Genomic DNA, 26,440 nt, shown 5'->3' on the forward strand with positions numbered 1-26,440 from the left:
TTATATAACCCTAAACTTCACTCTCTGTACTCCACCATTCCAGAGTCTCTTAATGTTTGCACTGATGAATCCTTTCCATTGGTTGCAAAAACATAAAAATGGGTAGTGTATCTTTCTGTTGTGTTGCCTGCCGACATGGCGACTGCTAGTTCCATTCTCCGAGTTGCCTCTGGCTTGTTTGGGCATCCCTACAGACACAGGTGGGTTTGTCTGCAGGTGGGAAGCCAAATGAAGGCGTGTGTCCTAGTTGCTGCACTTGCGCCTCCTCTGGTCAAGAGGGGGAACTGGGGGAGATAGCTTGAGCCTTGTATGTGCTACATCCCCCCTGGTGAAACTGAAACTTGCCAATGTAAGAAAAAGTGCGGTCGAATATTCCACGCAGGATGGAAGAAGCCTGTCATAGTCCTCTTAGATCCCCAGAGCAGCGGAGGGGGTGGAGCGTTGACCTGGACAGCTTGGTGATACAGCATCTGGTAAAAGAAATGAAGGGTAGGGCAAAAAAGATTAAAAATAAATTTTACATGAACATTTGCCATGTTGCAACTATTTTATAGTTGCTGGCCATAGTATTTCCTCTCAGTGTTCCTAAAATTGTTGTTCCCATTAATTATTTAGACCCCAAAACATGAGAAAATAGGTCCCCTGGTTTAAAAATACCATAATCATCCTTTACCTGTAGGGAAACCCTGAGGGCTTAGCATTAACAGAGGTTTGGGCCAGAGGGCACTGAGACTTGAAGAGGAAACCAGCCTGCCTTTGCCTCGATGTCATATCCCTGAGATCAATGAGCATTCCTTTCATGGCGCATGAAGCTCTGTTGACTTGTGCACAAACCCTGAATTCCTCCATAATTATGCTAATGGTCCAGATGGTAGAATGATGAGTGCCATTCTCTTTGATATTCTCGCACTGCAGAGTGCTGGTGTGCAGACCCACGCAAACTGACACAAAGTCGATGTTCACGCCACATACTTGATCCCATCTAACGCCATTTAGTTTGTTTTAGCTCACGCCGTCGTCGCTTTTTGAATGCATCAGGGTTTTATTTGTGAATTGGATTTGACAAATGCGGTAATGCACAATGGAGTAGCACTTCAGTAAAAAGTGAGGAGCGTTGGGATGCTTTCCTTATCGGCGCTTACACTTATCTACACACACACAGATAAAGAGATGCTGAAAATGATGTTCAAGTAAAAATAACGGTTAGGGGATGGCAGCAGTGATGCTAGCAATTTACAGTATTTGTACTGTGAGATCACCTTCTGTTTAGTTTAAGTTTACATTAAAATGCTGGCAGCAGACAGCAACAGTGCAGTGTACTTCTGTTACGAAACCATTATGCCGCCTATTACTGTAAATCAAAAGCGCGATCATTTTTCTGTAATTCTTCGAAATTCTCAGCATCTACTGTAAACGGGAAGAATGAGGTCATCCAAAACCCCAAACAGGACTTATGTAGTGACCTTTTTTTTCAATGTACAAGCGAGCCATTCACAGATGAGTCACACAATGATGGTGTTCACCCAGAGTTTGGACCCTGGTGGCGCCGATCAAAGAGTTCCTTTCACGTCTCTGTTGGGATAAAGTAGCCTGCCCCCCCCGAGACATGTGCACACTGCTGCTGTACCTATAGCTCCAGTGGCTCCATCGACCCATGAAGTGCTGCTCATTGGGGGCGGACGCTGATAAGGTGCATGTAGTGCTAAATCAATAGTATGTAGTGCCATGCAAGAGCTGCAGATATCCATCTTTCTTCGTGCAACTCATAGAGGAAACAGCCTTGTTTGAATGTGTTAATCACACAGATAGGCCTGCTTACAGCCCGGAGAGATATGGCATGTCTTTGCTTATAAAATGTAACAACACTTGGATCCTGTGTGCGTATCCCACATCCACCTTCACATCGACGCATGGCTCACACTCAAGAATAGTCTGTTGCTGGAAGGCTTTTAAGTCTAAAGTGGAGTTATTTGCATAGGTTAAATATTCGTGCCTTTCGGCAGCTTCTGTAGATATTATGGATTTGCTGTTCTGCCAATTTTAATTCCTTTCATCCCACTCCGCCCACATTTCTGCAATGATGGTGGAAATTGTTCAAAGGTTGTTGCTTGAAATCCCATAAAATTGGCTTAGAAAGGGAATTTGTGAATGACAAAACATAAATTGGGTCTACTTATGCCTGTCCTACTCGGGTGTACGGGAGAAAAATCGCTGCAATGATATCCTGCAGGCGTGAGATTATATCCCTCTTGTGTGTGTGTGCAGATGTTACAGTTTTCTGTGCAATGTAATGTGTGTAGAGATTTTTCTCCATATACCAAGTACAGGAAAATGCCCATCGAATTAGCCAATTGTCTAAAACATGCGTCAGCATCAACATGTTTTTGTTTTCTCCAGGCTGTGTTGGGGGCTGCTGGATCTCTGTCCGTGGTGCTGAACCGAGATCCTCAGCTGATAAACGAGTGGAAGCCTGGCAGAGGTTAGCCGCGGGACAATCACGTTTGATTGCCTTCATATCTTTTGATTACCGTTATAAAAAACACATTTATTTCATTTTATCAGAGATGATCATCATAGATGCTTTTGTGAGGGGGGGGGGGGCGGCTGTTCCAACTTACTGTTGCATGTGAAGAACCAAAAGGTGTTTTGTTTTTTTTAACCATCTTCACACGCAGCGAGCCTGAAGTTATAGAACAGGAATACAATGAAAGTTTATCGCCACCCTTCCTCTCTCTCGCCATCCACCAATTGCTCTCCTCTTCCTCCTACTCCCTCTCTCTCGCTCCCTCTCTCTCTCTCTCTCTCTCTCTCTCTGTCTCTGCTGCGCGTTCACAACACTAACCTTGGCTCGACGTCAGAGCTTGTGCAGCAGTGCAGTATAATGGGAGCGCAAGCAACCCAGAGCGCCTCATAGGGGGCTGCATATCGCTGCTGTATCCTCTGCTTGGCGCTCTTGATCCCCTTCTCCAAACCCTCTCCAATACCTCACCTACACAGCCCATGCTTGGGCTCCCCCCTCCCCACTGGATCCGTATCCTTCGACATGGATGTCCCGTCTTCCCTCGACCCGGAGGATTGTTGTATCTTGGCGCAGTGAAAGAGGAGCAGGGGAAGGAATCATGCCGGGACTGCTAATGGATTTAGGGAAAGCACAAGTGACCATGCCGTGATCTTGCGCATCCAGGGCCGCCGTCACCCTGCCTTGCCCGACGACCGCACAAGAATTACGGGGGAATCGAACCCGCGCACCGGGGGGAATAAACCACTGTGCATTTTTCAAAACAACATGAAGATTACCTCCCCTCATCTGATGATAACCAGTCTCGTTTTCAGGTCCAACCTCAGGCTGATCCCGCTTCTGTTGCTGTTTCTTGGTTACTCTCGCGGGATGCCACACGTCTTAAGATTTGGTAAGGTTCTACTTGTTTATGGTGCGATTTCGTCTGTGACGATGTCTTCACGCACATGCACGCACACACACACACACATGCATATTTATACATACACACACTCGCGCGCGCGGGGATGGTGCTCACAGGGTGCAAACGCCTACTGAGGCTTTTAGTCCCACTCCTGCCCGGTTTTTGACTGTGGAGTGATTTACCTTTTAACTAACGCTGTTCAAAATAGTTTGCAGCGGTATTTCTATCACCTTTGGTTGCTGTCGTTAGGAGTGTTATACGTGTGACTCACACAAGGAGTGTGTTTTCCGGAGTAACTTTGATGGAAAATGTTGCGAGCATGTGGAACAGAAGGCAACCGATCACTTTGGATAGAACTGATGAAAGTCAATCGACAAATCGCTAACATACATCCACGTCACTGACACCGCGTCTCCTCTGCAGCAGCCTAAATTTTGCCTAAACACAGGACCGATCAATGCAACCAGGACCTGTCACCACTGACGGTGACTCCACCTCCCATGAACTTGTGTGTGCGTGTGTGTGTGTGTGTGTTCCCGTTGTTTGATTTGATTCATTATTAGCATTGATTTAAAGCTACTGTGGATCAGCTGAGTCATGTTTCAAGTCCTGGTAAAGTAAAACACAAAGTCGTTTAAAAAGGCATGGGGTTTAGTGACTCTCGGTGGTCAATATAGCCACGTCCTGATGGGGGGACTGGGATTAATGTGAAAAAGTAAGCTATGGAACTATTTCTTCAACAGTTGTCAGATGCTTCTGATCCATAACTTGAAAACAAAGCAGTTCATTTTAAAATAATTGATTTTTTTGTTGTCTCATGAACACATAAGGTGGCTGCGTTTGTCTGTGGTGTGGACGGAAGAACATTTAAGAGTGACAGGACAGGAGAGCCCCCCCAACCACCACCACCCCCACCCCACCACACCCCCCCCCCCCCACCCCCCAACAGCGGATGTCACCAAGTGTTGACAACACATCCTTACAATCTCCAAATCCCCCTGAGGGTCCTATTTAAGAGTCAGGCTGCGTCCGCATGAGCCGCCGCTATGGCAACGGGATGTGCTTGTCTTCCTGCTGCACCCTCACTCAGCCCGACCAGCGATTTCCCGTCTCACACGTTGTCTGACAGACGCCGGGTGTCGATGCTATGATCCCTCACCTCCCTGCATAAACATTTGATGTTTCCAAATGAGGGTGCCACATTCTTTTATTTCAGTTTTTTTTGCCCTTCTCTTTGGTCTAATGACAGCAGATAAGATTGCGTCTCACTTTTCTTGCCTGTGACCTCATCCCATGCACGCTGGAACCTCCAGGCATCTGGTATCAGTGTCAATATCCATGCGAGATAAGAGGTGATTCATGTCACTGAGATATTTTGCTGCGAGGGAGCCCAAATCTCCCTCCATCTTTTTTTTTTTTTTTTTTTTTGTCTTCTGGAAACCTGGTCTCTGTCCATAGTCCTGAACAAGCAGCTGGAAACGCTCATCCAGCACCTCGGACAGCGACCTGTCCTCCTGGCAGCGGCGCTCGTTGCAGAACAAAAAAGGACAGTGCAGTAAATCGTCTCTATAGCTTTACTCAGCGGGCTATTGTACAGTTTTATCTCTTCCAGGGAAGTAACATCCACTTCCAGTCTTTCTCTCCCTTGAATGATTTTTTTTTCCTTCAGTGTAATTGATCTCCTACGAAGGATGCTTCTGTCTGTGTTTGCGTGTAAAGGAGCTTCCGAAAGAGAAATATAGACGAGGATAGATTTAGATAGGTGATGTTATCCCACAGAGAAAATATATGTCAGTGTGCTGTGAGACGTGCAGAAGAAGAAAAAACAAATGCATTTAGAGACAATGGAGCCCATTGGTCCTTTTCCAATGCATTTCCTGTACTGCTGGATATGCTTGCTCAGCAGATAATCCCAGCTGCTCCTGGAGAAGGGCTGGTAAACGGGGAGGTCAGCTCCCCTGGGCCCTCCTCTTCCTTTCCTGTCCCGTGTACCATCCTGCCGAGATTGGCGGCTCGTATGGTGTAACTACTGTTCCCCTGTCAGACTGAGACCTTTACACACGCATACAGTAACGCCCAAATACGGCCGACCCTTCCTGGTCACGCAACGTGGCAACAAGTGTTTAAAAAAAAAAACAAGAAGGAAAATATGTTCAATTGTGCTCACACTTCAGTTTGATTCTTACAGATATTTAATTTACGTAGATACTTAAATGGTACAGCTCTTACAGGGTGTAATAAAACCCACTCGAGAGAACATTCCCTTTTTATAACTTGTTCGCTCTTGCCCTTCTGAGAGCACTAAATGAGACTCTGTAGCTACTGAATCTGCATTGAGGAAATGTTTTTCCAGTTGTCAGTTTTCTTTCCTCTCAAGTAGGCATAAGCTGCAAAGTTAACACTTTAAGAAGTTAAACAATTTCGAATGTGTTTGAGTTAAAAAGTAGGCATTTGGTATTACATTTAACACCTGAAGGTGTTCTGACATGAAGGAGAAATTGTAAGTTGACCTTTTTACATCGTTGATTCTGCGCTGTCGTATTTTTAGAGGCTGCTGCTGCGAAAGTTCATTTGTCATTTTTTTGGCTTGACTTTGAGATGGAAATACAGGGCGGCGTTAAAAGTATAGCATCATGTGGCGGCTATCTTAAGTTAAAAGAGCCCCCTGTCACAAATATTCAGTCACACGAGCAATGAGTCATCATGGCGGATGATTGAGTTTTATTTACAGACATGCGTCTTATTCATAAAATGCCTCTGGAAGACGTTGAAGAGACAGAGAGCCAGCAATGAGATTGAGTCAATCTTTTAATTCTGATGACCGTAGTTGGTGTGTGTGTGTGTGTGTGTGTGTGTGTGTGTGTGTGTGTGTGTGTGTGTGTGTGTGTGTGTGTGTGTGTGTGTTAGGTTGGGTGATAACATTATCACCAACATCTTCAAACAACACTGGCAGACTCAGAATGTCCATGGGCTGTCAGCTGCTGCCACTGAAAGCTTTGTTGACTCAGAGATGCTCTTTATTATTTTTTAGTCTTTTTTTCTTTTTCTTTTTTTTAGTAGTTTATTTCCTGTTTATATTTTCCCCACTGCAGTCACATCTGGGAATATTTATGACTAAAATACAACATTGTTTTTGTTTTTGTTTTTTTTTCATTTTGGAAAGGAAATCAACCCATTTGTTTTGTCCTTTGGCAAAAGACAAAATCCCCTCTGGCGAAAGTTTATCTAACTACTTCCACAATTGCAGTGCCAGGAAAAAAAAAAAAGTCCTTTATTGTGTTTCTTAAAAGTCTTTCCATCCGCTCAACTGTGGTGAAATTACACATTTTTTTGGAGGACAAGCAAGGAGAGAAGGCACAAACTCAAGGGGAGTAGTTGTACTTAATTAAGTTTATGTGCTTTTGCTGTCCGCCAGCCTGAATTATCATCATGCTGGAGTTTAGTTTGCAGGAATTACGGATAACACCCCGTGCCCTGGCCTGCTGCCACTGCATTCACAGCAAACACATTTAAATAGGCGCAAAGCTGCTTAAAATATTCATGTGTCACTTGCCCCTGCCATAGCTTATAGAAACTATCTCCTCTCGGCTTGCAAATGATTTCCATGGTTTAAAAATATCTACCGTGGGTTTCAAGAACAAAGGTCTTTTTTACATTAGCATTCAGCACCGCACACATGGACTTGAAGCAGAGAGGTATCTAGATGGATTCCTAAAACAGCCCTTCGGAGGTCTCACTGTCGAACCTCTGTTAGGAAAGCTCTTTTGATGATGATGATGATGATGATGATGATGATAGTGATGACGGCGATGGTGACGACGGTGATGCACTCAAGGATTTGTTTTTTTTTGGAATTTCGCACCGTTTTTTTTTTTTAAATAGAAAGTATCTGTGAGGTAAACGATTTCTCCCGCTTCAGTCAATTTCATTCTGATAATTTACGCTGAAGGCAAGGCTTTAAACAGCTGACCTTGTTTGCCAGTTTTAGCATGACTGTCTGGCTCCTCTTTGACATACGAGCTATTTTTTAATTCTTTTTTTTTGCAAATCCAATAGAGCACATCTGCTGCCTTGTGTGTGTGTGTGGGGGGGGGGGGCACCAACTTCTGCATTGCCTATCACTTTTTTTCTGTCATTGTCGCTCAAGGATTTCCCTGGATATCAGGGCTGGGGGGGTTGCGTATGCAATTTGTTCTGCGAAACTGTCTGCCTGAGAAAACTGCCCTGAGAGGAGAGCTGCAGCATGTCTCACCGCCTGGTCATCCAGCTCAGAACCAACTGAAGGTCAATGCTTCAAACACTCGCAAGATTTTTTTTTCTTTTTTTAAAAGACAGGTGATTTTTCTGTTGTTGTTGTTGTTGTTGTTGTTATATTGCTCTTAGTTTTACCACGAGAGTTGGAGGACAATTCGAAGGTGTGCAAGAAAAAATAAGAGAAAGAGAAAGAGGGTGTAAAATGTGAGCAGATACAAAGTAAAGATAGTGTGTGTGTGTGTGTGTGTGTGTGTGTGTGTGTGTGTGTGTGTGTGTGTGTGTGTGTGTGTGTGTGTGTTATTACTATATTGTGATGGCCACTGTGAAGAGAAAGAAAGGACGGTGTAAGGGGAGGCCTGCAGTCAGGCGCTGCAGCTGAATAAATGTCAGCAGCATCGCATCAGCAAGGTGAAAATGCACTCGAAATTACAGATACAGGCCTGTACCGTGCTGGGGGAAAAATGATGACAAATTGGCAAATCAAATCTTTTTTTTTGAACCAAAAACTTGGGGCAACGCTACCCAAACATATATTGTTATTAGCTTCTCACATCGTTATCTATATTTACTCATTGGCTGTCTCCACTTCCACTAGACTGTGAAGAAAATCAATGTTTGTTTTGCTAAGAGGAATAATGTAAAAAGATAGAAATTGGCAGCATGGCACATGAACAGTGCCAAGTCCTGGATTGCCCTGCTTGTGTGTAACTATCGCAGGTTGCCATCTGTGAGAATGCACACATGTATTTTTTTTAAGGAGCATGTGTGTGTAGGAGACTGGATTAATCAGGTAACTGAACAAATGACGAGCTGCGGGTACTTTGATCTTTCCATTTTCTCTGTACGTTTCGTCTGACACGTTCCAAAAACCCAGCGTGAGTTGCTAACTGACTCCTAATGTGACGTGATAGCTGTATAGAGTAGGAGGTGGCTGCGCTTTAAGTGGTGTGAAAAAATATCCACTTGCTGTGATACACCGAATGCGTCGTGTGTAAGAGGGAACGTGGTGCAGTACTGGAGGTGATAGAGTGCAGGGATGATGTGTTTTTGTAGGTCAACCTAAAAGGTAGTATTGCAGAGGACTCTCTTGACCAAAAGCTAATGGGAGGTTTTTATTATTATTCTCATTGTTATTATTAATATTACAAAAAAAACTCTGTGAGTTTGACGTTTGCGTGTTTTGTTCCGCAGAATTATCTCCAAAAATGTATGATTCTTGAAATCATACATGAAACTTAATAGCAAGCAATAGTCTCCTTCTCCCACGTATCCGTAGCGCAAAATGTTAAATATCGTCAGCAAGCGTGAATCACAGACCTCATCTCAGGTGTTAAAATCTTTTTCAGATATCCCATCGACCTTAAGACAGGGGTGCTAGACATTCAACAATGCTAACTTAAGTCTAGGTTTTAGGACTCACGTCCATGCCACTTAAGGGAGGAGCTAGTCCGGCATTACCAGACTAAGAGATCTCCACCTTTTACAGTCGGAGGATTTATGAACGCCAGGTAGTTGCTTCAACTGCGGCAAGAACAGCCACTAATAAACCCCCACTCAAGGACACACCTTACTGGAAACGATGCTCGCCCTCAGTTGTCCTCTGAAATGACACAATACAAAAGCATGGCAAATCATTTTTTGTTGTTGTTGTTGTTGTTTTGGCGCAGAGAGCAAACGGATGACTCACATCGAGGCAAGTTAAGATTGTGGTTATTTTTAACCGACAGTTGTGTTTCACTGCAAATACAAACGCACATCAACAATTTGGGGTTTGTTCTGCAATGATTTTTTAATATATATATCATGCTAATGGTATTCATCCTCTTGTAACAACAAAACCCCAGAGACTTGTCTTCAGTCATGATGAGCGACTGACCTGTTAAACGAGTGAGAAAGAAAGAAACAAACACAGCTTATTGTGGAAGCTGGTGGTGCTAATTGGAAGCCAGACTAAATGTTTACTGTGTGTTTGCTCAAGCGCAGTGACATTGATTGCCTTTTGTTGGATCTATTTCTCACTATAGCACTTCAGTGCAATATGCATGTATAATTTCTTCAGTGTAGGGTGTGATATATATGTCACATTGGCGGGTATCGTTAGAAAACACACATCTATTCCCTCTAAAAAAAAAAAAAAAAAGCAATTACATGTGAATTCCAAACACCCACGCCAAGTAAACCTTTTTAAAGGCACATACACCTTAAATGAAAAGCATTGACATCAAAACTACACAGGATTCAGGAGTCAATCGATCCCAGAAAAGCCCTCCGGCTGTGTTGGCCATGATGTGGGGTGCTGATCAGGTTAGGATGTGGTGATTCACCTTCAGCTCCAGCCAGCTGAATAAAGGAGTACGAAGAGGAGGGGAGCCACTATAGCTGAATGAGAGAAAGCAAAATTCAGGCTCCCACTGACAGAACAGCCAGTTGGATGTATGAACATTTCTCTGTGTGAACCAAGGACACAGGGGGAAATGGGCTCTGTGGGAGGACATATTGAGGCAGGCTTACTTAAAATCGTGTTCTTTGAATCAGCATGACACGCTATTGTCCGCCATCCACCGGGGCTTTGCAAAACGTCTCCTCTTGCAATGTTGAATTTCATTTTTCTGTCCGTCATCCTTTTTTGCTCAGGAACATTTAAGTGTGTGGCTCTCTAAAACATTCTTGCAGTCGTTTTGCTTTGAGGGTATTTGTGAAAGGAAAGGGGAGGAGAGGTAATGCATACAAATTTGTCTCGGCTACCTTCTGGATATAAATGCTCAAGTCAGCTGCGCAGAGTCTTTACCGAAAGACATTAAAATGATCTAATTTTAGAGGAACATGACAACTTTTTCAGAAAAAAACATTTATTGTCCATCATTTTTAGCATCAGACAAGCAGGTAAATACCCTTCACTTCCCTCTGCGTGCATTAGGAGCTCCAGAATGCCACTAGGTGGCTAACCGCTAGTTAGCTTAGCTACAGCAATGCTAGCAGAGAGGCAGTCGAGAAAACTGTCTCAAAAGTCATAAAATACACTTTCCCCCAAAACCTTCTTTGCCTTGCATTGATAGAATATAGTTAAGTTATACATTCACTGCTGAAAATGATGAGATGTTGATATTTTAGGGTCAGACACATAATCCAGAACTACTTTCTTGACTGGGCGTAGTGTTTCGATGCAGCTTTTCAAAGCCACGTCATAACTTCAGTTAAGGTTTTTCTCAACAAATGTTACGCACAAACTAATGTGAGCTAAAGACCCTCCTGGACAAAACTGTATTTAACTTTGCGAGGGAATGCATCCATGCCCCATCATCCATTTCAGCTAAGCTAACTAGCTAACTTATCTGTTTCCCAAGTAGTTGGTGAGTTTCTTTAACAAATCTATACAGGTGAAGATTGTATTTCTTGTCAGCAAATGACCTCTTAATTGTTTTTAGGTTTTTGTTAGCCATCCACACCCAAAAGGAGCCACTTTCCCCTTTTTATTAAATATGACCCACTAATCCCAACTTTATACCCTCATATAAAGCATCTTGTCAGGGGGGGCAGACTGAGATTAGTTTCCCAGCTTGCACAGTCTATTCTAAGATCTGGTGAAGACATAAGTCAATAATAAAATGAGCAGTGCACAGCTATTTGTTTTTAAAAATGCAAAAGCATTTCCTCCCCAGCAGATGTGAGAAAGCAGACTGCAGATCAGTGGAAGAGATTAAAGCATTGCTCCCATTTCCCACCAATTTCACCTCTTTTGTCTTCTCTCACATGTATCTTCCATACATCTTTTCCTTATTTATAGAGGAAAAAGTGAGCACACATATAATAGGAACTTCGTAATTCAGTTTTCAGGAAGCCTCTGGCTCTTTTACCACTCTAAAGTCAGTGTGCTGGGTCTCTCTCATTTCTTTTGCTCTGGTGCTGCAGATCGATGCAATTGTCTGTGTGTTTGTAGAACAAGCAAGAAAAATTGACACAGCGTTGCAGCAAAGAGTCGCTTACTGTAGCTCATTTTATCAGGTAGTTTGTTTACAGCAGTGGCTGATGTGAAGCCGTTGAACCCAAACAAGGAGCTGACATTTTCCTGCCCTGCGGCTGATGGAGGGGGGTGTGCAGGTGTCCGTTAAGGTCTAATGAGCCATCAGTTCACTCATTTAATTGAGTGTCTTTATTCTGCCTCCAGTGACCTCTTTTATTCCCTGTTTTTCCCTCTTGTTTCTCTTTCTCATCTAGTTTTTTTTTCCATGCTCCTCCTCGCTGCATCCATCTCCAAATTATCCTTTTGTTTGTCTGACAACACACCCATCTGCCTGCTGCGTATTTCCTACAGCTCTGCAGCTTGGCCTGCAGAGATCATGACTTCTTTTTTTAAAGCTGGCATGCTGTGAAGAGATTGTACGACAACTGGATGCCAGCTTTTATGCAAATGGAGGGGTTACCATCTTAGGACAAGGATGTAGGCACGGGGAAGTTCATTTACCCTGATTCCTTGGTCCCGGTGATGAAATGTCAATCTTATGGTAGCCACGCCCCAAAGTATACCCGGCTTTGTCGTCTATTTTCACATGTACCCACATTTCAGCTCTATTGACCAAGACTTGGAACTAGCAAAAGATATTTCCTCAGGAGATAAAACAAGTGAAAGTTATTTCCTATAAATTAACTTTGCTACCATGGTATCTTCTGACCTTAGAATGCAGTTTGGAATCAATTCTCCATTTTGTCATGGCCTTCGACATCTGACATTGACTCTTTTGCACAATCGACTCCAGTGGAAGCCTCTTTATATCGATATGAAGCAGTAAAAATAACTCCAACCGTGTCGGTCACGTATTCACGACCTGGAAAATATTTTGTATTTTAAGCCCAACCATTATTTTCCGTGGTGCATGTCGTTTTTGTGCTTAAAAATAACCATAATCTACTTAATGTAAATGTACTTTCATCTATTATATGAAAGTACATCCTGGAAAATGAATTGAAATGCTGAGAAAAAGTCACTGCAGCAGTAGGTCAATATGTGAGTACATTATATTATATGAGAGCAGCGGCAATGTGTTGATACTCAAGGTGGACCGGTTGTTCTGGGTCGTCAGTGTGAAATGTTACATTTAAACATGATTAACGTGTGTTAAAATAGAAGATGGAGGTGGAGTGTTTGGTAAACCTTAATTATCTGGGGTGTTCAACTGCAGTTAGACTCTGCCACAGTGATGGTAACTGCTTCGTTTTTTTTGTAGAACCTAGCAAACGCAACGGCTTCAAAACTACCTCGGTGGAGGCTATTATGGTTCCGGAAAGCTCTGTAAAACTGTGGCGCAGTTCAAATTTGAACGTTTTTTTAAACCCTCTTCTCACCAGTTTACTCACCATCTCCGAATATTCCAGCATGCCTTGTGCATCGGGGTGCTTCCAATAGAATATGTTTTTATTTTGACAACAGATGGTCTGTGTACAGCGGGTCTGAATCAAAACAGTCGATGGGCGTATGAATGTGTTGCTACTCGACGAGCCGTAAGCCCTATTTGATGTTGTAGGATGAGAGTCTGTGTTCTGCGTCTTCTTCTTTTAAATGAGGTGCAATTTCAACACCAAATCAGCATCCAGAATCAGTGGAAGGTCAAGTCTTTCCACCATGTATTTGCTGTTTTCTCCATTCTGCTTTTCTTTTTCTCCCAGCCCTCCCCGTCCTTCACTGTCCTTCATCTCTGTGGCGTCTTTGTCTCCTCTTGGCTCTCAGCTTGTTTCCTGGTCATTTCCCTCTACTTTGTACTCTCACTATCATCATGCCCTCTTCAGTGTCCTTGTACACAAAGACACAAATCCTGACGTGACATACACATTCCGAACCTCCATTTACTTTTTGGTTCATTAATTTCAAAGCATGTTCACTCTCAGATTTCCATGCAGTCTGAACAGTGCAGCTTTTATCACCAGGACTTACTTTACAGTGTGTTTAACATTCTATATAAAGGAAATGGTGTGCAGTTTAGTGGACAATAGTCATTTGTCTCATGGCTGTAAATTGCTTTTAGTCCATATTTTATGATTAAAAATGGTTTTGGCGATGCAAAATAAATAGGATTTATGGATGGACTGAATGGATGGAATTCTAGATTGAATTTAAATTGTTTGTCTTGCATAAAGTGTCAAACTATTATTGTCTCATCTTTGTATTAATGGGATATTATCTCTCAAATTTTAATATCTGAGTTGACTAGGCGCAAGATCCTCCATATGAATAAAGATTTTAGATTACTGAAACCCTGTAAAATGCCTCCTCTTTCCCCTTCCATCGCAGTACAAAAACCCAGCTGTGCGCATTAAAGAGCCGCCTCCTGAATTAATTCTTGACCTCTTGGCTCTAACGGGAGATAACATCTGCCCTTCTACAAGAAAGAAAGTCTCATTTTACAGCCATTTTGTTCAAAATGACAATGGGAAGAGTGTAATACATGACCATTTTGATGAGCCAGAGAACAGTGAGAATTAAAATGAGTGCGAAGGGAGCTCAGAGGGTGATGGAGTATCATATAATTTTCGGTGACCTAATTACAACATAAATGTAATTTCTCCACAGCCAATCAAGGTCGCAGGCTTTTAATATGCAGTATATTAAATGCACGTTATTGATGCCGTAATTGAACGTTTCGTTCGCGATCACATTTTTTTTTTCCAAATAACACGGAAGTTTATTGCTAAAAATGTAAATGTTCAAGATAGCTCAATAGTGCAACATATTCTCATGAAACGTTCCTATTATGTGAAAAGTTATGCTTGATCATTTGAATGTCCAGCAACACACGGGATCAGTGCGCACTGCTAGGATTGGAGAAATAGGATGGTTTGGGTTCCTGTAAAAGTACATTGTTCATAAATTTGGTGGCGAGAAAAAAATGGCTTCAAATTTCTCGATTTTTGATCCCCTGCGTTGCTTCTAAGTGAACAATAGAGATTTTTGCAGGTTGACATCTCGGAGGGATTCACAGATGGGTTGGGTGGTTTGAAAAATGTAGGCCTACGTAGGCACCATTGAAAGTATGAATTACTCCATTGCTCAAAACTTATGAACCGTTAAGGTTGGGACTTATCGATCCTAATCCTAATAGAATTAAAGAAGCGCTAACAAATCCATAAGGATAATGGAGAACTGCCACTTTTACTTGAGGGCAAAATTACTGCACTTGAAAGTATTTTGCAGGTAACTAATCCAGGATTCTTCCATTTCCTGTATTTTGTATTCGGAATTATCTATTTTGTATTTTGTATTGTGTCTTGTTAATTGTATAAGGACTACAAATGAGAATTACCTTTCCGCTAAATCTGGTCCATTCACCTTTTTATTTCGTGAAGATAATTCGTGAAATGAATATAAAGTCGCACCCTGTCCCTTTTAAATCAAATAAACTTTGAAAAGACCAAGAAGTTAAAAAAAATTGTACATGATACCATGACACATTCGAGTGTGCAGGATGATGTAAATCAACCTCGCCACATTTCGCCATGTTTAACTGTCAGAGATTTAGTTTCAAAACTTCAAGTCAAGATCGTGTCTATATTTATTTTGGTGAGTAATGGTGCTTGAGGACTGGAGTATCCAGGGACGTTTGAGACACCTCGTCCATCCTGCCTCATACATCGCAGCTGCAGCACTATAAATTGATTATAACGCCCTGAGGGGTTTCTCTCAGTCGAGACAAACATGCGCACGCGCGGTCTCAGTGTTCTCAAGGCTGGACTCCCGCCTCTCTCTGTAGATAATTAGCATCTCTCACACGTGCTTGAGCTTGATTAAAACTCAGTTTACAGTGAGCGGTGCTGTGAGGTCACCATCTGTCACCTGTCGAGGCCACCGTGAGATATACTCAATTCACAGGGAAAGTGCGCGCGCACGTGTGTGTTTGTGTGTGTGTGTGTGCGCGTGTGTGTGTGTCTGCGGGGCTGTTTGATAAGGAAGAAAGATGGGGAATAATAAAAGCACAAGCAAGGTATTAAGCATCAGGAAATGTTCTCTTCATTCCCTCCCAGGCTTGTATGTTACACTGTAAATCGTATATTTTCTGTGTTGACATTAAAACCTTCCAACTGTAGTTGTGGGATTTCTGTTATGTATTTGAACTTTATAACCTTGTGACTGTAGTACCGGGAATACTCGTATTTATACTTCAGTCTGGAGCCTCTCGCTGCCGTCGTCTGCAGCTGGTGCTCACCTCCTCTGGCCATCCTTGTTCAAAAGGCTCGCAGACGTTCTCTTCCTTTTCTCCACGTCCTCGTCCTGTCATCGTGGATTTATAGTGGTCATTTCCTTGTGTTCTAATCCTAGATGTTTCACTTGATGCCCTTTCTAGGGACCTTGATTGTTTGGACTGTGTTGATTTTCTCATTTAAATAAATTTTTAGGTTATTTTTCATATATGTATATATACACCTATATATGTGATGTTTGAAGTTGTTTTCACCGTCGCAGGGTTGGTTTCCTCTTACTTAGTAAATCTTCTTGAACTCCTGCCAACACCGGCCTACCTTTGGTCTTTCACTTGTTCTATAACAACATCTGTGGAATAGATTTCAGATAGGAAGGGCCCACCTACAGTATTTTTCCAAAATAAATGTGCATCAAACAAGACGAGGCCTTGAAAAAACCATTGTAGTACTGCAGCAGCTGCATTGTACACCTCAAGCATATTCCGTATGTAGATGGCACTGTTACTACCCATAAAAATATATTTGTTTTGCATATTTCCATGCGTGCGTGTTATTACATGATAACAGCAGTTATATTCTAATAGGTATATTTGGCCCCTTCAATTTTATTTATTTTTGTGAGTGTGTGTGCGTGTGTAAGTCTTGTTTCCATGGTAATACCCTGAATATTGCATTTTACACACAAGGGTATTTGGGCAGGTGGGAAAAATGCAATAAAAATGGTGTTCTCAGCTTTACTATCTGTCAGATACGGTGAGAAGAGGATTTTCAATGTGTTGAAGAGAAAAACAATGTAAAGACAAAACAAACACGCTTGCAGAGAGTGAAAATATTACTTGAAGCTCCAAATCTGTCGCTAGATTTCTTTGCTGCCAATAAAAGTCTGTGTTTCAGTTTGTTTGACTGCATCACAAGTGGTTTTCACTCCCTCTAAAATGAAATAAATTACTCTGCCTCTCCTTTAGATCGTTAAAATATCAAAGTATTCATGTCTTTTACTGTAAAGCAGAAAGATTGCAGTACAAATATTTCTCGCACATATTTATTCATGTTTCTAACCTTTAGATTCCCAGAGAATGCAGTTGTTTCTGTGCGTTACATTTTTCACTGTGCATTCTGGTGTTTCTTTGAAGAGCCCTTCTAATCTCAAGCGCAGGCATGTATATTTGTGTGTGTGTGTGTGTGTGTGTGTGTGTGTGTGTGTGTGTATACACCTGCGCAGACAAGCGTATGCGCTTGTACATCTTATTCTCACAGTGGATGTTTCTTTTCAGTTGCATTCACAACTTGAGAGCAGTGTAGAGGTTGGAAACCGCCAGCAGACAGAAGTCATTTGGGACTTCAGCAATTCAAGGCCCGTGGAAGTGTACTCACAGTTCGGCACAATTAGTACCAAAAAGAGGTCCCTGCTTGACAAATTAGCACACAAAATGTCAGTCGGTAGTTTAGTACATCCACAATGAGCCCTTGCAAATGAGCACATATTTTGAGGAGGGAGTTGGCACATTATTATGAATAGAGAGAGCCTGGCAAATTAGCACATCTGTTGCCAGCACTCAGAGTTAATACATGTTCTATGATCACTGGTTTTCCGCTTTCAGCTGGGTCAGGAAGGCAGTCGGTGGCACGCAGCTCTAAAGGAGGACTGAGTATGCGAGAATGCACGCGAGAGATTGATAAGTTTGATCGTTTGACAAAATTAGAGCTCGTTATTTCCTTGAATGAAAGTGAAGGGAGCTATGGGAAGCTGTGAGTGCTACAGGCTCTGAATCCTCACATTAGTCACACACTTTCCCCGGACTCAGTTGTTTCTTACCTGACAGGTTTATTTAGTCTCAATCTTCCTTGCGCGTGATTGTGTGTTTTCACATGTGTCTGTTCAAGTGTGCGAGTGCGCTTGAGGCTTAACATCCAGCAGTGTCAGGTGACTGTCAAGTCCGGAGTCAAGAGGCTTTTGGGTGACAGGAGGGATTGTGTCTTTGCTACAGATTTCATATTGAGTTTTCTATCACTATTGATTGTGATCGTGTTAATAATTGATAACTGCTTCACTGGATTGAGTGACTTTTCGTCCTACGTGTGATTTTAGTTTTCCAGGGAGTTTTCTGAGGTTGTAAATCCAGTTTTTTTGTGTTTTTTATTGGCAGGTCTTTCATTCTTTATGACAAAAATACACAGTCTGGGTTTTAGATAACAAAAGAATTGAATGTCATTCCCCGGCGTTACACATAAAAAAAACAAAACAGATATGTATAACAAATGAAGTTATGCCCCGAGAAAGTTACCAGACACAATTTTCTTTACAAAGAGTTTTATTCGGAATGATGTAATTTAATGATAATGCTGCAATGTTGGCTTGTTTGTGTGATATAGCACTGCCAAGCATCCTGCTAAGATTTCAAGGGTCTTTGGGGAGAGAGAGAATTGGCCTTTGTGCAGAGAAGGAAGGTCAGCACACCGCGAGGGGAGCTTCAGATTAATGACCAAGGATGGCGACTCTCTGCAGGCCTTCATGCATTATTTCCCATTCAGTGCCAAACATGTCAGGGAGTGTTCCCATCAGGAATTTAGTGGATATTTACAGAGGGTTTCCATCACTTTGCCTCCTGTTTATTGGCTGCAAGCACCGACTCCAAGAAAGGGGGGGGGGGGGGGGGCGTTGGGAGGTGTGGTGGGTGGCGGCCACAGTGTCTAACTGAGAAGCTGCATGTGCATACCTGGGCCACTTGCCCTAACGACAGGGTTGTTCATCGGTTGCCATGGCACCCACCCTTCAGCCCACCGTGGTCTTGCAGCTGCGTTGCTGGTCATTAGTCACAGAGACAGGCCATCCGCACTATCACAACGCCCTTCCTCCACCAATCAGCTGCTCAGACTCCAAAACTGCCGATGCTTCTCAACCATAGCATGAATGCTTGAGTTGCCATGGCAACATATCTGACTCCAATCTCCCACTGTACAGGAACATCCTTGGGTAAAGAGAGCATTTTTTATTTTCATTCATAGTTATGTGGAAGTAGTAGTCATCCCTGCAGGCAGAGAAATAAAGTGTCACTTTGTGTCTCTTTGTTCAGAGAATTGTGAGTACCGAAAGAGGGGAATGTCAAGGTTTTTACGATTCTTTGTGATTATAGAGAGTAGAGATTTCTATTTACTAATCAAATGATCAGAAATTAAGCCAATAAGTTAATTTATAATCCGGAAACCGAAATAAATACGCAAGTGAATATGAACCAACATTAAAAGGGAGTAAAATTTACACAAAGAGGACACCCTCCCACACAGCACTTTCATTTCCACTCTCTGCTCAGTCTCTCTCTCACACATGCACACACACGCGCACGCACACACACACGCACGCGTGCGCACACATTCAGACACTCATATCAGCAGGCCTGTTTTCTCGTCAGGGTGATTATCCAGCTCATAACTCACTCAGAGCTTTCATTTGCACCATAATTCACACCAGTCCCTGTGATGGTGGCGTCATAATTCACACACACGCACACACACACACACACACACACACACACACACACACTGATTATCTCAGCTGTAATTCACACACCTGCAGTCAGTTTGGCCACACCAGTACGTAGTAGGAGGAGGAGGAGGACAGTGAGATGGATGCTGCAGGACAGAGCTACATTTGCATCACACACTCTGAAGCTTGCGTGCAATCACACACAGATATGAAAAACCAGCTCGGAAAAAAAAACCTTCGCCCTTCATCACACCAAGTATATTTGTCCAATTTCTCCTTGGTATCTTATAACACTTAAAGAAACACATGTTTTGGGTCAAAGAAGTTTAATATTTATCCTCTCCAGATGGGAAAACAGATCCCTTTGTCTCCTCTGCGTGTTCGTTGTGGAGCAGAGACCTGCTAACCACTGCTTAGCTTAGCATAATGAATGGTAGTTAGTGTGAAATGTTAGCATACCCACCTCAGTGGTCATTGCAAAAGGTCGGGTTCAGGATCTTTGTTTCCAGAAGTAATCCTCCTAATCCTGTCTTGTAACACTGCTCACGATTGAAGCAGCGGTAGACGTTATTCATTCATTCATTCATTCATTCGCTGTGCAAAGCTAACTAGCTTTCAGCTGGTCTTACTCACTAACTCATGCAGAGGAGAGAAGGGTATCTATCTTCGTGTCTGAGTCTGGGAAGGAAAGCCAAACGTATTGCTTAAAAAGTTGGTTTGTTCCTTTAATATCAGACACAGTAACCACACAGCGAGCAGGTTTTGAAAGCACATCGTACGCCAAGAGCTGGACCAAGCACATTTTGTGCCATTATCTGATTTTTTTTTTCTCCTCAAATTCAACCTTTCAGGTTTTCCACTCTAATTGGATATTTTGTTGGACACTCAACCTTCATATTAACATTTTGATTTTTGCAGTTTTCAGAGAAACAAATACAAGGTTTTGCTTTATCCATTCTCTGGAAGGATACAAACTCTGCTAACAAATATTAAATAGAACAGTAATCAATTTATCAAATATACACTGTCATTTTCCAATAATGAAACCTCCCCAGTGGACATACCTAATTGAATGTTTCTGTGCTTCGGTAATCTCCCAAGTATTTGATTTCCTTTCTTACAGAGTGCCAAAGAAATCCAATGAGCAGAACCTAATACCCTTTTGCTCATATGAAGAGTGGTTGAACAGGCCAGTGGAGCTCAGTCTGCTCCCCCGGGGCAGCGCTGTAATAATAATCTATTAGCTCGTACGGACGTGATTCCCATCGTCTTTTATGGTGATTCTCAGGTGTTGCTTCATTTTAAAGATTAATGTGTCAAATCAAGGAAATTAAATGGCGTGAATAGCAACACTGGCGTGGAAGAAAACACAACACGCGCGGCGTCTGTAATCCCACACTGCGGCATGTATCCCTCCTCCAGTTCTGTACTGGACTATATTTAAAAGACATAAGAAGGGACAACACGCAGCTGTGCTACGTGACAGTGATAAAGCTTCCTCCGCTAAGTTAATGACATCTTCTTTGCCCTCATGTACTTTTTTTTTTCTGTCACTCCCCGCCGTGGCCGGACTCTATTTATAGCCTCTATGTCTATTACTCCTCTTTCTTTCTCTCCGCCCGTTTAAAAAATGCTTCTGTGTCTTTTTCGCCTCCAGACTCACTTTCTCCCCCTGCCTCTGTAATTGAATCAATAAGCAAGGCTTCAAACTTTTTTTTTTTTTTTTTTTTTCAGGGATTTCATCAAACTGACTTCGGTCCTCTGAGAGGACGGGAGCCGTAGATGGACTCCTGACCTTTGTCTCCGAGAGTGTTTCTCAGAGTGGCTCTCACAACCTCCTTTCATCTCGCTCCCCCCCCCCCCCTCATCTATTCTCTTTTAAGTTAGATTTCTGTAAAGCTTTTCTCAGGATTTAGTCCATCCTCAAAAGTGTTCCAGCTTGCCTTTGTGTTTATTTGGAAAGTTGTTTCAGCTGTTTATAATATAGAACTATTCTCAGTGAAAACTTCATCACTACCTCCATACTTCATCCCGGCGATGGTGTGAAAATACTCTTTCATCATTCTCGCTGACCCCATTTAAGGCCAAAATTAGACGCGTCCTGGATGACAGACTTTTTTAAGTGTTCCCACTGCACAGTAAAAACCAGAACATTTCATGCATGTGGTTAAAGAATCAGGTAAAATAACTTAAAATGAGATCGACTGTAGTGCCGGTTCAAACCTCGCTTTCCCTTGTTTAGAATTCTGGGCTACACTAATGGACCATCTGGAGCTTTTATTCATTTCAGTTCAACTCAGGATAATTGACAAGTCTGAGGGGAGCTATTTCAAATTAATAGCACCTTACTTTGCGGCGGTAATCATTTTGTCTGAAATGGCGTATATTGTTTGTTTATTGGATTGAGGCTTTTACTTTGTCATTTAATGAGAATCATGAGGTTTGATTCTCATATAACCAGAAAGGTAACGAGACGTCTCAGACAGCCACAGCATTGTAAATAACAAGCCAAGCCGCTCACTCACTTCTGGGCTCCGATGTCCATTTATGATCACACCGGCGTGAAATCTTGATGAAATCTACTCTTCTCCTCTTTGAGTGAGTGAGGATGCACAACCCCGTAAAGATATCGACATTATAAACATAATTATTATTATATATTATTCACCACATTCACATTCTATCTGTTACTCCACATCCACATTAGATCAGACCGGAGCATGAATGAGTCTTACACCGAGAAAAATTCAGCTACCGGAGGAAATGTGACCATCGAATATTTCTTTCGGAGCGTTTAGAAAAAAGAGGGGGAAAAAATCATTAAATTCAGCAGTGACAGTAGTCTCCACCAATCAGAGAAGTCACTGTTACACTTTAGGAGTATGGGAAATGTGGTACTCTCTCATGGGATATTGTGTTTAAAGATCCATCCATCCATTTTCTTCTGCTTATCCTGTCAAGGGTTGTTGGGAGGGGCTCTCTCTATCCCAGCAGCCTTCAGGCGAGAGGCGGGGTTCACCCTGGACGGGTCACCAGTCCATCACAGGGCCAACACATAGAGACAGACAACCATTCACACTCACAGTCACACCTACGGTCAATTTAGAGTATCAATCAGCCTCGTCCCCTCTTGATGTCTTTGGACTGTGGGAGGAAGCTGGAGTACCAGAGAGAACCCACGCAGGAACAGGGAGAACATGCACATGCACATACAATAGGCGTATAACATGCACATGCACATAGAAAGATCCTGGACCCGAGCCGGGACTTGAACCTGGAACCTTCTTGCTGTGAGGCGACAGTGCTGACCACTGCACCACCGTGCCGCCCATGTTTAAAGATGTTTATCCTAAAACAAGTTTTATAGCCTTCTTTAGGAGCATATATCATAATTTTATGGCATTGAAAAACTGATGTTGGTGTACCATCCTTTTTTTTAATACATGCATTATGGAAATGTACATGATTTAGGTCAGCGAACTGTACTTCCTACACTGAAATTAAAAGTACTCATTATTCAAAACGGCCCAATTCACAGTGTGATATTAATCATGTTTATTACTGATTTAATAACATACTTAATACTTATGTTGCCCCAGTAAAGAGCTCATTTTAACCCATAATACTGTTGACTACGCTTATCTACACATAAAAATACATATTTAGCAAATAGGTCATGTGAAATACATGACTGTGTTTCATATCACCCCCCATCAGCCAATACATAACCAACCAATCGAACAAAAGCTGATCAAATCTCCTGAGTGATACATTAGAGGGGCTCCACCCAACATGGAAGTAAGAATACATATTTTAACGAGTTTGAGTTTGTTCAAATTCTTGTCCTTTTTTTTTTCTGTGTACGTATAACACGCCACTATATCGTGCGACTTGTAAACATAGAATGTGTTGCATTTCGTCCAGTGAAAAACAGGTTTGCTCGACATATCCCAGTAATAAATAAGTGGACATTGGAACCACGCAGGGTACAAGCTGTTCGATTTGTTGTGTTCAATAGTCGCTTGATTCAGCTCAGCACCTGACCGCTTTAGTGTGGATGAGAGAGAGTGTGTGTGTGTGTGTGTGTGTGTGTGTGTGTGCTTTGTACTCATCAGGATGCCTGCACAATATTCATAAACAAAAGAGAGTGTGAAATTTGGAGCAGAAATAATAGTTTCATTTACAGAGTCTTGTTTATCTTTAATCATTGTCATTTACACAAGATTGGAATTGTGCTCGTATTTAAGCTCATATTCATTTCACCGACTTCACCGACCTGCTTCCTTCAGTCCTCGCCATCTCCCCTCTACCTTTTTTTGTGTGCTTCACCTCTTTATTCCTCTTCTTTGTGCACTCTTGAGCTTCTTTCGTCTCATTTGAGAATCATTAAAATCGATGTGAAAAAATTGGAGAGTGAACCTTCCTGTCAAGGCTGAGTGAGGGAGTTAAAGAAGGGCACCCACCACTGAACTCACCTCAACTAAGCAGATAATTGCCTGTAATTACATCGCCGACTGCTGCAGAATACATATGAGCTCATATTTGAATACTAATCCACAATGTAAATGTATTTCATGTTAATGTGTCAGTGCGCATTAGAGAGTAGCAAACAATTTACCATCAATAATGTGAGAGAGTAAATACCAAAAATGTTCAAAAGGCTTGTTTGAGCTGTAATTGCCAGCGTCACATCGATCATTTGCTTGAATGTGTCTGGAGTTGAGGAATCTATTGTAATTACGCCAAGGGGAAGTGTTTAGTCTCAACTGGCTCTCTGCTTTTTCTCTGCATCCCTCAGGGGGAATATTTGAATCCATTGAGAGTGGCCCCTCCGGAGCAGAGGAACTCGCCTTTAAATTTGCCTTGAACACAATCAACAGGAACCGCACCTTGCTCCCCAACACCACGCTGACCTATGACATCCAGAGAATAAACATTTTCGACAGCTTCGAGGCCTCCAGGAAAGGTGAGGTTGTTTATTTGTAGTTAATTATCCCAACACGACACGCATTAATTTACGGTAAATAAGTGTACAAACAAAATGTCTATCATCGGCCTGCAACCAGAGGATCTACAGTTTGTGTGCGAGTGTGTGTGTTTATCTTTTGGAATTACACACAATTACACCCAATGATGAAGTCTAATATCTCTGTCAGTCAGTTTTATTGACTGGATTCCCGCAGTTATGCCACTTATTCACACTAAGTACCTTGTATGTAAAAGGGACGTTGAAAATACAAAAATAAGAATATGATGTAAAAGGTGCAAATCAATTCACAGAATGATTTATACTTTTAACATTTCCTTATATTCTGATGATACAATGATGGCAGCACATCACAATAAGCTTGGAATACATATTGTACATATTCAGGGGGGAAAAAAACCTAAATCCATCAAGTCGGTTTTTATCACACATCACAATTTTCCGCAAGGGGCTTTACAATATGTACTCAAATCAGCTGCCTGTCCTTGGACCTTCAGTCGGGGGGAGGCAAAACATCCTTAAAAACCTCAGATTATGTCTGAGATTATTACCTCAAAGGAAATGAACACATCCAGTGATGGCGATGAAACTCTTTTTCTGAACTCTTGCAGTGTAAAGAATTCATGTTTTTTAGAAGATCGGCATCGTAAAGTCAAAGTTGTAGCGACTCAGTGTTCACTGAAGCTGAGATATCTGCTGTGTGTGAGTAGATATTTACAGTGTGAAGAAACGGACACGTTCATTTTTTTCCACTTCCTACCTCACCAGCATGTGATCAGCTTTCCCTCGGAGTGGCGGCCATCTTTGGCCCGTCACACAGCTCATCCGCCAACGCGGTCCAGTCCATCTGCAATGCTTTGGGCGTGCCCCACATCCAGACCAAGTGGAAGCATCAAGTGTCAGACAACAGGGACTCGTACTATGTCAGCCTGTTCCCTGACTTCTCGTCCCTGAGTAGAGCCATCCTGGACCTGGTGCACTTCTTCAAGTGGAGAACAGTCACGGTGGTCTATGACGACAGCACAGGTACAGGTACAGTCGTTTGTCTGTCTCTCTATTACGGTACAATACAGCGTCCGTGTAACGTGCGGATGATGCTTAAAAGCAGCTGCCTTTTCTCTCTAAAATGTCCAGAAAAATAAGAGGTACCAGGTGAACAACAAACAGCACTGCTGCTGCTTAGAGTTCACTGTGTGCTTTGTAACCTGTCAAGTTAATTCAGAAATCAATAGCTTACTGTTCTGCCTCAGTCCTCCAGGTGCAGCCCATGTCAGTCTTCCAGGAGAGTGAGCAGCAGCATAAAAAAAAAAGAACCACATTACCCAGAATGACCCAATGTCTCTTCAGATTAATGCAATGCAGTATTGTGGTATGTGGGGGCTGACAGCAGCCATTAATAACACACAGAGACACTTGATCTCTGAGGGTGGCCATCAAATGTGTCTATGAGCCATTTTGTCTATCCTGCGACTTTGTCTAGTGACTCATAATGTGCATTTTGAAAGGCTAGTTGTATTTTATGAGTGATTTTATGTGTAATTGCTTTTATATTCAAATGCTTATTCACAATTTATGAGCTATTTGGCATCATAACAACCTAATGTACGTAAATTAGACATGAGTTGAGAGGAGGTATAAAGTATTGACAGGCTGCATAATGAGTTCACTCCCCATCTAATCTGTTGACCATCTAAATTATGGCTCTTTATCTGCTAATAGCACCTTTAAAGTCCAGCTGAAATTAACCCTTTTCATCAGATCCTTGGTTACATTGTTCAACGACAAGATATGGAAAAAAAGATTTAAAAAAATAAAGTGTTTTTGTTACATTTTGTCCCTGTAAAACCAGATTCAGTGCATTAGCCTGGTGAGACCCAGTTCAAAAGATGAGCCCTGAAGGCATGTCCTTTCATATCTGTGAGAGGGCGGAGTATTCGCCCTGATAGATAAGCTCCCTCAGCCAATCAGCCTAAAAGCATAACACGCCGTCACTCAATCCAGTCAGAAAAGCAGCAAAATGTCTCTTTCGCCGAAGCTACCACGCAATCATGATTTCTGCCATCACTGCCACTTGTTGCTCCAAGAGATGCCGCCTTCTCCGACCAG

General features: G+C 42.3%; 1 protein-coding gene across 4 annotated transcripts in view; it reads left to right on the forward strand.

Moving 5' to 3' along the window:
• Window positions 1-2,874: 2,874 nt before the first annotated feature.
• The window catches only part of LOC147242880 (glutamate receptor ionotropic, kainate 2-like), a 67,949-nt gene continuing 44,383 nt past the window's right edge, over window positions 2,875-26,440 (forward strand). For 2 of the 4 annotated variants that reach the window (XM_086189836.1, XM_086189834.1), the window contains exons 1-3: window positions 2,875-3,410; window positions 24,146-24,313; window positions 25,103-25,366. In XM_086189836.1, coding sequence (XP_086045962.1) covers window positions 3,287-3,410; window positions 24,146-24,313; window positions 25,103-25,366 — 556 coding nt within the window. In that variant the 5' untranslated portion in view covers window positions 2,875-3,286. Of the gene's footprint in view, window positions 3,411-24,145; window positions 24,314-25,102; window positions 25,367-25,654; window positions 25,704-26,440 lie in introns of those variants that run through there. The other 2 variants (XM_086189835.1, XM_086189839.1) reach the window with 2 other exon arrangements.

The sequence above is a fragment of the Aulostomus chinensis genome, chromosome 20 (assembly GCF_037954235.1).
Source record: "Aulostomus chinensis isolate RoL2024-O1b breed Wild chromosome 20, RoL_Achi_v1.0, whole genome shotgun sequence".
NCBI lineage: Eukaryota > Metazoa > Chordata > Actinopteri > Syngnathiformes > Aulostomidae > Aulostomus > Aulostomus chinensis.